The sequence below is a fragment of the Tinamus guttatus genome, unplaced genomic scaffold (genome assembly GCF_059628265.1).
Source record: "Tinamus guttatus ecotype Peru unplaced genomic scaffold, ASM5962826v1 Tinamus_guttatus_pri_ptg000025l, whole genome shotgun sequence".
NCBI lineage: Eukaryota > Metazoa > Chordata > Aves > Tinamiformes > Tinamidae > Tinamus > Tinamus guttatus.
In genome coordinates, this window is record NW_028288559.1 from 3,593,284 (window position 1) to 3,607,108 (window position 13,825).

Genomic DNA, 13,825 nt, shown 5'->3' on the forward strand with positions numbered 1-13,825 from the left:
TACACTGGGGGGAAAAAAGACCCCAAGATAGGTAGGTCTCATATGGTAGTAGCACAGTGTGCCAGAGCAGAAAAGCAAGACTAAGTTCTTTCTGCTTGAGCAGCAAAGTAAAGCTAAGTTGACTTAACTTGCAATTCAACTTCCTAGATTAAAATGTAATCTTAACAGCAAACTTCATAATTTTTTTCCTTCTTGTTAGATTTCAGTGATCATGTCCAATCCAAAATATTTTCATAGAATCATAGAATGCTTAGGATTGGAAGGGACCTCTAGAGATCATCTAGTCCAACCCCCCTGCATACGCAGGGACACCTAGAGCACGTGGCGCAGGACGGCATCCAAGCGGGTTTTGAAGATCTCCAGAGAAGGAGACTCCACAACCTCTCTGGGCAGCCTGTTCCAGGGCTCTGTCACCCTCACTGTTAAGAAATTTTTCCTTAAGTTCCTATGGAATTTTTGATGTTTCAGTTTCCGGCCATTTCCTCTAGTCCTATCAGTGGCCACCACTGAAAAGAGACCATCCCCGTCCTCTGCACTCCCTCCCTTGAGGTATTTATATACACTGATTAGATCCCCTCTCAGCCTTCTCTTCTCCAGGCTGAACAGGCCCAGCTCCCTCAGCCTCTCCTCATAGGGAGGATGTTCCAGGCCCCTGATCATCCTTGTAGCCCTGCGCTGGACTCTCTCCAGCAGCTCCACATCCCTCTTGTTCTGTGGAGCCCAGAACTGGACACAGTACTCCAGATGTGGCCTCACCAGGGCTGAGTAGAGGGGCAGGATCACCTCCCTCGACCTGCTGGAGACGCTCTTCTTAATGCAGCCCAGGATCCCATTGGCCTTCTTGGCCACGAGGGCACACTGCTGCCTCATGGTCAACTTGTCGTCCACCATGACACCCAGGTCTTTCTCCGCAGAGCTGCTCTCCACAAGCTCGGTCCCCAGCCTGTACTGGTGTCTGGGGTTATTCCTCCCCAGGTGCAGGACCTTGCACTTGGCCTTGTTGAATTGCATGAGGTTTTTCACCGCCCAGTTGTCCAGTCTGTCCAGGATTTTGGTAGGCACTAAATATTAGTTTGCTATTGACTCAAAGGAGAAAAGCAAGTAAACTACCCAAATCCTTCTAAAGGTGTGTAGAGTACATTTAAGAAGTGTCAGAGCATTGAATTTTAAATTATCGAACTACAGTATTAAGAAAAAAAAATGTTTTGTGTTTTAAAGAGTTTGTATTTCACCTGATGATACTCAGTGAAAAGCAAATGATTTTCTGCCCCTACTGATCACGACATACAGCTTTCAAAACAGCTCAGCTCCAATACAATAAGACATTTTGAGTAGGTTAGAAGACAAGTGACTGACCCTGCTACCTAACTGACAGACCTGGTAGATTAGAAATCCTTTATTCAGGATTGCACGTGTACCATCTCACACATGCACACACAGCACACTGTTTATAGAAACATCAGGTTTTCTCCTTGAAAATGCTAATCTTGAGATTGTAAAATTTCCTCTTCCAGGTTATCAAGTCCCAGTGAACAGCCTAGTCCTACAATACTGTTAAAAATAAACATCCGTATAAGAGTCTAATATAAAGAATTACCTGCTTTCTGGCAAATTCCTTGTCAAGTTTTGCAATTTTAAGGAGTGATTATATAATAATATAAATTTGCTGTAAAAAAGTCTTAAACCTCAAGCTCACAAACAGTAATATGTCCATATGACATGTCATATGCAACAGGAATGCAGTGCTCTATCCCTTAATATAAGGCACGTGAAAAAAATCAGAAGGCCATACCTGTTTACATGCTTGTCGGCACTCCACAGCAATGGCTAGCTCACAGCAACCTAAGCCAACCCAACCATCAGACTTCTTCAGAACTCCTTTAAAAATAAAAAGGCAGCATATATTGTAATAATAAGAGAAACTGTGACATTATTTTCTTTTCACCAGCCCACAAGTCAGTTACTTTTCAAACATGATAAACCTTGTTCTCTTTCACAAAACCTACTTATAGGTTACACTGGTTTGTAGTGACTTCTATACCCTGAATTGCAATTTCCATCACGTAATCTGGTTAATCTAAGGTATAAGTCAGTATAAGCCAACCAAAAAAAACATAATTAAAACTTTATTTTATTCAGACACATTTTAATATAGGTTTCAATACCATCATTTTAAATCAAGTTCCTCAACACAGAATATGACTTTTTGTTTCTTTTTTTTCCTCCAAGCTTCTTCTGTAGTTTATTTCACTGATTAGCACATTTTGATATTTGAGTTGAATAAGTCTCCTGTCTTCCTTTCTCTCTTTCTTTTCCTACCTATTTCATTGTTCTCATTCTCCCCATCTTACTGCAAAGTCACACAGGAAAGAATTCTTGCAATAGCTTGTTTCATCTCTTCTAGAGATTCCTCCGAAGCAAGTCTATATTCACAGATATTTTCAAGACTTCAGAAATCAAATGAAAAAGAATGCATTCCTTTAACTATTTCTGTCTTGAACATTACACGTAAAATAGGTAGAGGGAAGGTTTGATCTATGGAGCAGCCTTTAGGCTCATTTTATACCTTGTCCCACTATTTTTTCCTTAGGAAAAATATACCTAGCTCAAATGAATCACTTTCAGTTTTTGTTACAAAGTCCTTTTTTTGGGATATGCAAATTATATCCTCTACCTAGGAAAAAATAAGCTGGTAGTAGAAGGCATAAAATAACCAATTTCTTAATTTCAAAAGTATTCCAGAGCACAGTAGAAATACCTATTCTGGAAAGTCAAATGGGATGTCTAGATTTAGAAATAGGAAGTTGAAGAGGTGGGTGTTATAGACCAGTGAGCTAAGAACATGCTGGAAAAAAAAATAATCAGAAGTTACTTGCAAGGAATGGAAAACAATAGCTAGTATGGATTTATCAAGAACAAAACTGATTTTTAAAAAACACTGTGTTGGCATTGCCAACATAGATGACAGAATTGCCTTTGCCTACAGCCTTTCTAGTATCAGTCTCTCGTGACATTCTAACAGGCAACTTAAGAAAACATAGTAAGTTTATAAAGAGATAAAGAAAATGCTTTTGCTAAATTAGCGTAGTTTTCAGCAAATTAGAGCAGTAATTAGAATTTCAGAAAGAAAATTAAGGCATTATTGCTGGGCACAAGCAATGTGGCAGGATTGTGGGAGAGAGCAGGGGTGAGGCAGAGAGGCCAAGGTGCGCAACAGCTTTTGGATTCAGCCTGCAGTTGGCCAGTTGTAAGTGGCTCTGTCTTATCTGAAGGGCCTGGACTTTCTGAAAACCCTGTAGGTCAATGGTTCAGTCATCTCTTTGAAGAGAGTCTGAATTCTCTTTTTATTGAGTCTTGGCTCACCTTCCCAAGTTGCACAAGCTAGTGAAGAAATATATGAAGGCCACAAAAAAATTGCAAATTCAGTTTATACTCTATTTCCCTATCTGGGTAAGGAAAGTGTTTTTCAGCGATTGAGCAACTCTCTGAAAGCATTCAAGAGATAGTTGCCATGCATAAATCATCAGTTTATCGATGTTCAAAAATTCCAAGTTTGATGCAATTTTTAAAACTAAGTTCAGAAATAAGCAGCTGTCTAGATGAAAGTGACACAAATATGTGAAAATACACATCTGCAGTTAGTTACAAAACCAACAGCTCAATACAGTGCCTTTTTGGCCTTAAAAATATGTAACAGTTGTTTCTGCACAACTGTCAGACGTGGAGCTATACACATACTACTTGCAGTCAAAACAGCTCAGCAGGATATTGATATTTTAAGGTTATTTTAAAATACAGGCAAGCTAATTAAAAGCAAGATTATGAACCAATATGAGAACAATTCCCACTAACTTCTGTTGCAATAACAAGCTATATCCATGAGAAAACACACACAACAAATCTAGTTGTGAGGTTTGGGGCGGGGGAAACACAACACTGCAAAGCACTACTCTATGCAAGATGGAGCCCGTTTTCCCAAATGTACTTTTACTAGGACTCAACTCTAATACAAGAGGCAAGTAGTAACCTTGTACCAAATACAGTGTAAAACCCCAAGCTACAAATACATGACACATGAAGAATGTTGATAAGCTCCAGCCATGCTGAAGGAGCTCTCCTCAAAATATTTCAGAGCAGCAGATAAGCTCATGAAGAAAAGTCTGATATCACATCTACATTAAAAAAGCTATTTTATTAGAGCAGCCTATAAATTAATTTTCTGATTGAAGTAATAAAGACATATGCATTTAGAAACAAAAACACACCTTCTATGGGCAATAGTCTGCAGTCCATAGATTTGATTTATCAAAATATAAACAGAACATAAATCATATCACATATCACACATGCGTGGTCAGATAAAGCTTTTCTAATTTGCCATGCCCCCCAAAATAAGATTGTGTAAGCTTCCTAGATTTAATAAATATTGACAACTACTAGCTTTTTAAAAAGAACTTCTCCATTAAAACGCTCCTTAGTAGTTGCTTTCAGAAAATAGAGAACTTTTTTCTTTCAGAGAATTGTTACATTCCTAAATATCCAGTCTTAAGCCTTTCAAATGTACAACATCGTATTGGCAAGGACAATAAAACATTAATTAGAACATTACTTTGTGAGGATAACCCCATAAAGAGAAGTTATTAGAAAACACTTGTGAAGGGTTTAAGGAAATGAAAAAATGGGAAGTTGGGTAGTAGAAAGCTCAATACTGGCTACAAGAACATCACAATTTTATGGTGTAATAACTGCAGTAATGAAGTGACTGGTAAATCAGCTTCAAAACATGAATATCTAATAGTCACAACAAGTTACTGTAAGGAAGGAAGGGAAGAAGCTACAAACCACAATGAGAATACCCTAAGGACACATGCATGCATCAGGCAGTAAATCATAATTACAAGTGATTTAGCACATGTAATTATGCAACTTAGTCCATTTAACCTCATACACAAAATAGGTTCTAATGTGTATTTCATACTGTTCAGAATGATAGTAACTGTAAAAGTCTTTTCAGGCAGTCTCTGGAGACTGTCTATTCTAACCCCCCTGCTGAAAACTGGGTCAGCTAAAGTGGACTGTCCAAGACCATGTTCAGAGGTTCTGTAACCTCCCTGGACAACCTGCTCCTGTGTTCAACCACTGCTACAGGATAAAAAAAATATTTTTCTTAAATTTAGCTAGTATTTCCTGTATTTTAATTTGTGCCTGTTGCCTCTTTCTCTTTCACTAGTTACTACTGAGATGACTCTGGTCTGTTTTCTTCAGACTCTCCCATCAGATATTTATGCAAATTAACAAAATCACCCTCCCTCCTGCCCCCCAAGCTTTCTCTTGAGAAGAGAGAGCAGCACTCTCAGCCTGTCTTCACATTACAGGCTCCAATGCCTTCATCAGTCTAAGGGGACAACTTAAAAGCTCTGCTAGACATGCACTGGTATGGCTAAGATTTTATTGTACTGAAGAGCCCCCAGCTGGGTGCAACACTCTAGATGTGGTCTTACCAGTGCCAAGTCTGCAGAAGGATCACTGGATCACTTCCTTTGACCTGCTGCCGGGGTCTTCCTAGTAAAGCCCATGATGCTGTTGGCCGCCTTTGCCCTGAGGCACATGGCTCGCTCACGGTCAACTTGTCTGCCAAGATTCTCAAGTCTTTCTGCAAAGCTGCTTTCCAAGTGGTGGGACCCAGCATGTCCTGGTGCATGAGGCGCTCCCTAGGCACATGACTTGGTGTTTCCCTTTACTGAGCTTTATGAGGTAGATTCTTCTCTGCTCATTTCTACAGCATGTCAAAGTCACTCTGAATGGCTACACAGCCATCTAGTGTATCCATCAACTCTCCCAGTTTTGCATCATTTGCAGACTTGCTGAAGGTCATCTAGGTCACTAATAAAGATGCGACAGCATTGAATCCAATACTAGATACACCACTAGTGACAGGCCTCTAGCTGGACTTCGTGCTACCCATCACTACACTCTGATGTCAGCAGTTCAGGCAGGTGTCAGTCCACTTATCTAGGCCATATTTCATCAGCTTCCCTATAGAGTTTGTGTCCATCCACTGCAGAACTCAAAATGTGGGAACCTTCCAACCACATCTCTCAGACCCCAGTGAGATTATAGACCTCTAGTCATACACCTAGCTCTAGTTCCTCCTGTTTGTTCACCATGTCACATGAATTCATGTATAGGTACTTTAGAGACACCTAACTGCACTGACTTCCCAGAAAGGGAATGAAACCTTTTCCTGTAATACTGCCCTGTAAAAACTAAACCAGTAATTAAAAAAAAAAAAAATCTTGCAAGCCATGGAATCAGAAGACCATGGAATTAGAAGAATTTTAAAAGCAGCTCACATCAAAGACAAAAAAACAGAATTACGCAATGTAATTTCACAAGAATGAGAACTTCATGGGGTGCATGAGAAGCTTTATAGGCTTCACGCAGGTACAAGGCTCAGGGTACTACAGGAATATTTCACTTTTATCACAAGACAAATCATGATTTCCATCATCGTTGAAGTAGTGTTTTTTCCATAAACACACCATCATATGGTGTGATAATGACATCACACCATAAAGGCCCTAAAGAGGTCTCACATCTGGTTCAGTGGTTCATTGGCACAGATTTCAAATACTTTTTTACTTGCTAACATAAACTTAAATTTTTACAGAAAACATGTATTCCTCTTTTGCAATAAAGCCATCAACACTCATTTGTGAATAGTAGTAGAGTTTCAGGAAAGAGTAGGTCTTACTTCTGATTTTAAAAATGTCAGGTTTTAGATGACAGAAAAGGGTTGCAACTTCCAAAATATATTATAGATACTAGTAAAATCAAAACTAACAAATCCCTTTGTATGCATAAGATTCTACAGTTTGCCTCTGAAATGGGAAAATAAATTCAAATTAAGCAATATAACACTATTTCAGCACTCTTTCCTCACTATCACTTTTTCAACTGTAGCATGCCAATTTCACTCAGTGGTTCAAAACAGATGCACAGTATCAAGTCATATTTCATCTATTTTAATCTCTCAACATAACAGTCCTGTTTTAAATTCATGCTTTAGTCTTCTAAACCCACCTATAACAAGCAGTTTGATTCTTTATCTGAGTCTTTCCACTGCCTAAATTATGTTTGTCTAGTTTCTACTATTTCTCTCAATTACTTATTTTTTTCCAAGTGACACTGCAGCTGAACAAAACAGCAATAATCCATAATTGTCTAGTATTAAGGTATATTTATATAGACTAAGGTATACTAAAAATAAAAATAAGAGAAAATTTTTAAATGGACCAAACCCTTAGGTATTTCTCCAATGTGACACAGATTAATTACACAAACATACCCAACAATTTCTAACCAGGAAAAGTTTTGCAAGAAAAAAATGCATATGGTAACAATTTAGGAGTAAAAGAAACAGGCAAACAAATGGCATACTTTAAGCTATATTATTTTAAAATCTGTAGGTGCAGGTGGGAGACAGAACATAAAATCATGGATTTTTTTTTTAAAACAAATACAATTCAACAATGAACCAGTATATCTTACCTGGCAAAGAAGAATTGATACAGCCCCAAACTTCTCCCTGAAAGGTAAAGTGCAATTAAGAAAAAGTCTACAATATAAAAGTGTTTCTAACAGATATAAAATACCATTTTCAGCATATTTGTCCTGGGGTTTAAGTATCCTATTGGTAGAACTCGTCTACACCTAAAGCATTTGTAAAGGAAGCACTACGTCATCTAAGTTATCACAAGGCTGCCACCTACAGAATGTCTAATCAAGAGCAATGTTATAGGTACAAAACAACCTATAATAATCCAAACTAAACTAGCTGGTCAACTTTCTCACCAGTATTTAGAGAATTAAACAACAATGGGTTAGTCAGAGTGGATAGTCAAAAAAGGTTTATCTAGAACCAAGATCTGGGGAGAACTTGTTGACCTACTATTTCTCTCTACCAACTAGAAACAAGTAAACAAGCAAACCACCTCTCACAACACACAAAACAAAACAGGAGGGCTTTAAGGCCCTCATGCAATAGGCAAGATAGATAGGCAAGATGAACTAGATGATCCCAAAAGTACGATGCAGTTAATATACAATTTTCCCCCCTAGTAATACAAGAAATAACTTTTAAGAAACCGTAAAAATACTTACCAATAAAAGCATTACTTCAGCTTTTTGAATATGGTCATACATTCAAAATAACTATGAGGCTCTCCTTGCCTCAGCCTAACCAGGATATCTCGGTTCTTTCCCACACACGAAGTGGAATACACAGGCTAAAATAGGTCCCTGTCAACAATCTCCAGGGGACTAAAATGACAGTCACCTAACACAAAATTCTTGCCAATATAAGGCAAATTTTCCTCATTTTATAAAAACTGACATTTAAAACAAACAAACAAACAAACAAACAACAACAACAACAAAAACCTAAAAAACCTATTTTAAGAAGCTTTATAACCTTCCTAATATGAAAAAGATTGGAAGACGTATATACGGGCATATCCTCAGTGGCTGCCAGCAAAAGAACAAGCAGTAGCAAGTATAAATTAAAACACAGGAAGTTTTATCTCCATATAGAGGAAGAACCTATTTACTGTGAGGGTAACAGAGCCCTGGAACAGGCTGCCCAGAGAGGTTGTGGAGGCCCCCTGTCTGGAGATCTTCAAACCCCATCTGGATGCCACCCTGCGCCACGTGCTCCAGGTGTCCTTACTTGAGCAGGCGGGTTGCACTAGATGATCTCTAGAGGTCCCTTCCCATCTCAACCATTCTGTGATTCTTTACCTCCTCAAAGAAAAATAACTCTATGAATCACTTAAAACTCTTTTTGCAAAAAAGACTTTATTACTGCCTGACTATATATTTTATAATTATTATTTAAAGCTATCAAGCCTTACCATTGATTCTGGACAATACTCGGGTGCTCGTTGCAGTAAATGCTTCAAACGTGAATCACTCTTGGAAGATAAAATCTTTTATAACAGAAACAGAACACATTTTAAAACACACAAACATGTAACAAGACATGTAACAACAAATTAATGTTCTTTTCAATTTAACTCCCCCTTTTTAGCTTAAATTTCAGGTCACTACTATCTATTTTTTCACAACTCTGGGTAACAGCACGTAACACTTGCAAAATTAATTTATCCTTTTTTACACCAATAGCTGCTCAAACATGCTACACCTTTTATGGAAAAGAAAGCAAAGAAGAGGAGTTTCATCCTCAAAAACTTCCTTCCAGGAGTTTATAAGGAGTTGGCAAAGGAAAAGAAAAAATAGCACTTGATCCACTTGCCAAAATATTATGTAACTAGAAGGGGAAAAAAAAAATCTGCTACATATTATTTCAGGCAACTAAACCCCTTCCAGAAAGTCAGAACAACAACTCATGTGGAATGAAGATGAATAAAACCCCCATCAGATAAATAAGCTATCAAAACTGACAGGGCAGGGAAGGAGGTGAATACTGTGTGCAGTGGAACAAGATCAAATTTAGGACCATCTGAGTGAACTAACTAAACTGGAGTTCATAGAACTGGATGGGATGCAATTAAAAGTGCCGAGTGAGCCAGCAATGTCTGTAAGGCAGCTTGCCAGCAGATTTGAAGGGTCATGGTGATTGGAGGCAATTCCTGACAACTGAAAACACACAACCATCATACCCATCTAGACAGACAAGAAGGGTAATGAGGGCAATCACAGGACAATAAGCCTGTTCTCAGTCCCCCAAGAAGATTATGGAGCACATCCTCCTGGAGCCATGGCAGGGCACATGAAAGATAAATAGGTGACAAAAAGGTGATTATAAACAGGCAGCCTGGGAAAATCAAGGCAAATTGTGGCTGACAACTTTCTATAATGGATAGAAAGGACTGGAGGAAGGGGGAAAGGGGAATGGACAGTAACAGATATTGTTTATCTTGACTTTTATAAGGATTTTTATATAGCCTCTCATAGTATTTTTAGAACAAAAACCAGGATGGGATAGGTGGCTTACAAGGCAGATGACAAACTGACTGGACTTGAAGGTTAGCAGTCAGCAGTTGCAACGTCAGCCACTTGCACATGCTATAATTAAGGAGTTAAACTGGCACTGTTGATGCCACGCTGGAGAAATGGGCTGACAGGATGCTCACAAAGTTCAAAGGCAGATGCAAAGCCTTGTACCTGGCTAGACTAACACCACGCATCACTACAGGCTGGGTGCTCACTGGCTAGAAAGCAGCTTTTCAGGAAAGGTTTAAGGTCCTGGCAGATGACAAGTCAAACACGGGTCAGCAGTTAGCAATGGCACTGCCAGCAGTTTGAGCAAAGGCCATTCCCTTAATTTGACAATCAGGAGACCAAATCTGTAATAGCACGTACAGTTTTGTGTCTCCTCAGTGCAATTAATGAGCTGCAGGGCGTCCAGTAGAAAGCCACAAAAGTGTTTAGGATACTCGAATCTGACGTACTAAAAGCTTGAGGGACTGGTTTTTTGGTGGTTGTTCCCTCCACACACGCAAACTGAAGAAGGGTAAAACATGGAGGAATATAAAGCATAGCCTTATACTGTCTAAATAGGGGCGACAGACGAGACAGAGCCAGATTCTTAGAGCTGCACAGAGAAAACAGTAACAAGTGGCAGCAAAATAAATTCTATCTGGGAAAACAATACAAAACAAAAACACTTCACTACTAGAGCAGTTAAGCACTGGAACTAGTTCCCAAGTGAGTTTGTAGAAATTCTATCCTTGAGGATATTCAGCACTTGACTGAACAAGGTCCTGAGCAACTTGATTTAAGGTTGAAGCTCACGCCCTCTGAGCAGGTCAGGCTAGAGGAACCCCCAGAGACCTCTTCCAACTCCTATGCTAGGGAAGAAATTTTACCTGATCTTGTTGACTTCCATGAACAACTTTGTATCACGTAAATTTATTACTTCTTTTTTTTTTTCCCTCATCTCTTTCAGAGCATTTTGCACTCTTAACGCTCATCTCATTTTCTTAAAGCAACAATAATGTTTCTAGTTTCTTAAAATACACTTTTACCTCAATCTTTGCCCCCCTCTTTTTTTTTAAAAGGATCAATGGCAGTGTTAAATTGAGCTTTCAGCACATTCTAAATCATCTTCTATCTCACCTGAAATTATGTTTATGGCTCTTGCATTTGCAACAGTCCAAATAAATGAAACACTTCTAAATTAAAACAGTAAACAGGCAACAAAAGGGATGGGAATATACATATTGGTGTGGGATATGAAATAGGAAATTTCAGGAATAACAGAAACATGGGTATAATTCAGATTTTTCAGAAGAAAAAATAAAACACAGTTTATTACAAAAGGATTCAACTTGATAAAATCATCAAGAATGACAAGAGGACTTGACTCAAGAAAAGAGAGCAAGAACAATTGCAGTAGTATTTGGAGTCTTCCAGGGTCACTAAATCATAAAATAATTCAGGCTGGAATGACTCTCAGAAGGCCATCTTAGTCCAATCTCCTGCTCAGAGCAAGTCACACTATGAGGCCAGATCATGTTGCTCAGGCTTTTACCCACTCATGCCTTCAAAACCTCTGAGTTCTGAGACAGCACAACCTCTCTGTTCCACTGCTGTTCTTGTGGTGAAAGAGATTCTCCTTATACCAAGTTGGAATTTTCTAGCTTCAGTTTTTGTCTATGTCTCCTATCCTCATACTAAGCACCACTGAAGAGTCTGGCTCTGTCTTCCCATCAATCTTCTTGTAGGTGTCAGAAGCTGCTCTGAGTTCCCCTGCTTTCCACCAGCTGACCAAGCACAGTTCCCTTTGCTGCTTCTCACAAGGCATATGCTCCAGCCTCCTGACATTTTTGGTAGCCCTCTTGTCTGGCAGCTCAACTTGCTCCAGCTCATCAGCATCTTCCCCGCGCTCAGGGGCCTCAAGCCCGATGCAGCGCGTCGTCTAACAAGTGCTCCTGAAGGCACAGAACCACTTCCTTAGACCTACTGGCTCTGCTCTGTTAATGTAACCCAGGACGTGTGCCTTGCTGCCAGGGCACATGGGTGGCTCGTGTTCAGCTTGCTGGTGGCACATCCTCTAAGTCCTTTTCAGCAGAGCTGCTGACCAGCCCATCAATACCCAACCTGTATTGTTGCAAGAGCTTCTTTCTTCCCAGGTGCAGGACTTTGCACTGAGTTTTCCTGCTGCTTCACTCCTCTGTCCCTTCCTCTGCCTGGGGCACCTCTGCCTTTGAGGTTATCAACCCTTCCTGCCAGTTTAGTGCCATCTGCAAACTCAATGAGTGCAATCTGTTGCCTTCTCCAGGGCATTGACAAAGATGTTAACCAGGAGTACTCCACTTTCTATGTTCAGTATCCAAGCAGAGAGGAGAAACTAGAAACAATATGACAAAAATGGGAAGAAATCTGACAGTAAAGCTCAATGCCTTTCATTAGACATTCACAATGCCTAACGGGAATTCATATGATAAACTGGAAAATACAAATCGTTGGAACAGATCAAAGATTCAGGTAGATTATTCCAAATTCCAACTAAACGTAAGTAACACCGCTTGACTTGTATACCAGTGTACTCTCTCTCTCATACATTAGTTTTAACACTGTTCTTAAGATTGAGTGGTACTTTTGTTTATACAAAAATTGTGTATAATTTTGGTTACCTATATTCAAAGAGATACATTTATGTGGAAGGGCTGCAGGAATAACCCTAGAAATTGAGAGAATATTTTAAGCATTGGGACTAAAAGACTTTTCCTTGTTTGGCTTAATTGGGAACCTGAAAGGGAATTTCTTTGCACTTCAGAACTACAACAGGGAGGGAAAAGAGGAATTTAAACTAAAAGGTTTTGCTAATGTAATCACAAAAAAACAACAACAACAAAAAAAACCCACCATAACCAGGTTAAGTGCTTGACTAGCTCCACAGCATATAACAAGGGCAAGAAAAGGGAACAAGTATGATTCAAGGACACAATTCTAATATAAAAATTGTATGTCAGCAAAGCATATATATACACATACATATTTGCATAAAGGTGGGCAACTTATTACCCAGAGGTACAAATCTAAACACAAGTTGTAGAAAAACATTTTCCATGTTTGAATTTAGCACAAGCTGTTCTTTGTATCACCTTATGAATAAAGTAAACAGATTTCTGAACAGTACATACATAGTCATTTATCATTCATAGTCATTTATCCATAGCACTAACCTTGCTACATCATCTTTTACAGGCATGATTTCAAAGCTGAAAGACAAACTAAATTTAAAATAAGCTTACCTGTTCACAAACATCACGACACATTAAGTTGTCCTTCGCATGATAACAACAAGACAAGCCTATGGAAAAGCAGGGAGGAAAAAATGGGTTTAAAAGTCTTAAAGCACTTTTAACTCCCACTTCTCAACAGAAGTGCCCAACTGACGGGGCCATCAGGTCAACTTAGCTGCTCTACAGGCCACTGTGAGAAATCTTGCTTCCCAGAAGGCAAAAAAGAACATCTTTGTTCTGAAGTTGATTCAGACCAGCTTGTCCAACCTCCCAGAATCGCACCCAAACCTTCATTGCCAGCCAAAGGAGAGCTCAATGATCTTCCCTCTACTTGCAGCCACACAACTTCTATTTACCACGCACTTCATTTAGCACCTGCCAAATCCCGTCATGAGGCAATTCAATTTATTAAGCCAGGAAAAAAATAAAAGATGACTTAAAAAAAATCCAATAACAGAGAAGCTATGTGTCTTTGTGAGTTCAACTGGTTCACAGAAAAATCAAAAAAGTGAAAGCAGCAATTAGGAAAAGGAAACTGGGAAAAGGAAATGGGA

General features: G+C 39.1%; 1 protein-coding gene across 1 annotated transcript in view; it reads right to left on the reverse strand.

The window, feature by feature from the left end:
* Positions 1-13,825, reverse strand: part of LOC148596234 (reversion-inducing cysteine-rich protein with Kazal motifs-like) — a 49,199-nt gene that overhangs the window by 33,034 nt on the left and 2,340 nt on the right. Inside the window, exons 2-5 of the mRNA XM_088526380.1 lie at positions 13,281-13,339; positions 8,913-8,987; positions 7,552-7,588; positions 1,793-1,878 (exon numbers count right to left, since the gene is read on the reverse strand). Coding sequence (XP_088382506.1) covers positions 1,793-1,878; positions 7,552-7,588; positions 8,913-8,987; positions 13,281-13,339 — 257 coding nt within the window. The remainder of the gene's footprint in view (positions 1-1,792; positions 1,879-7,551; positions 7,589-8,912; positions 8,988-13,280; positions 13,340-13,825) is intronic.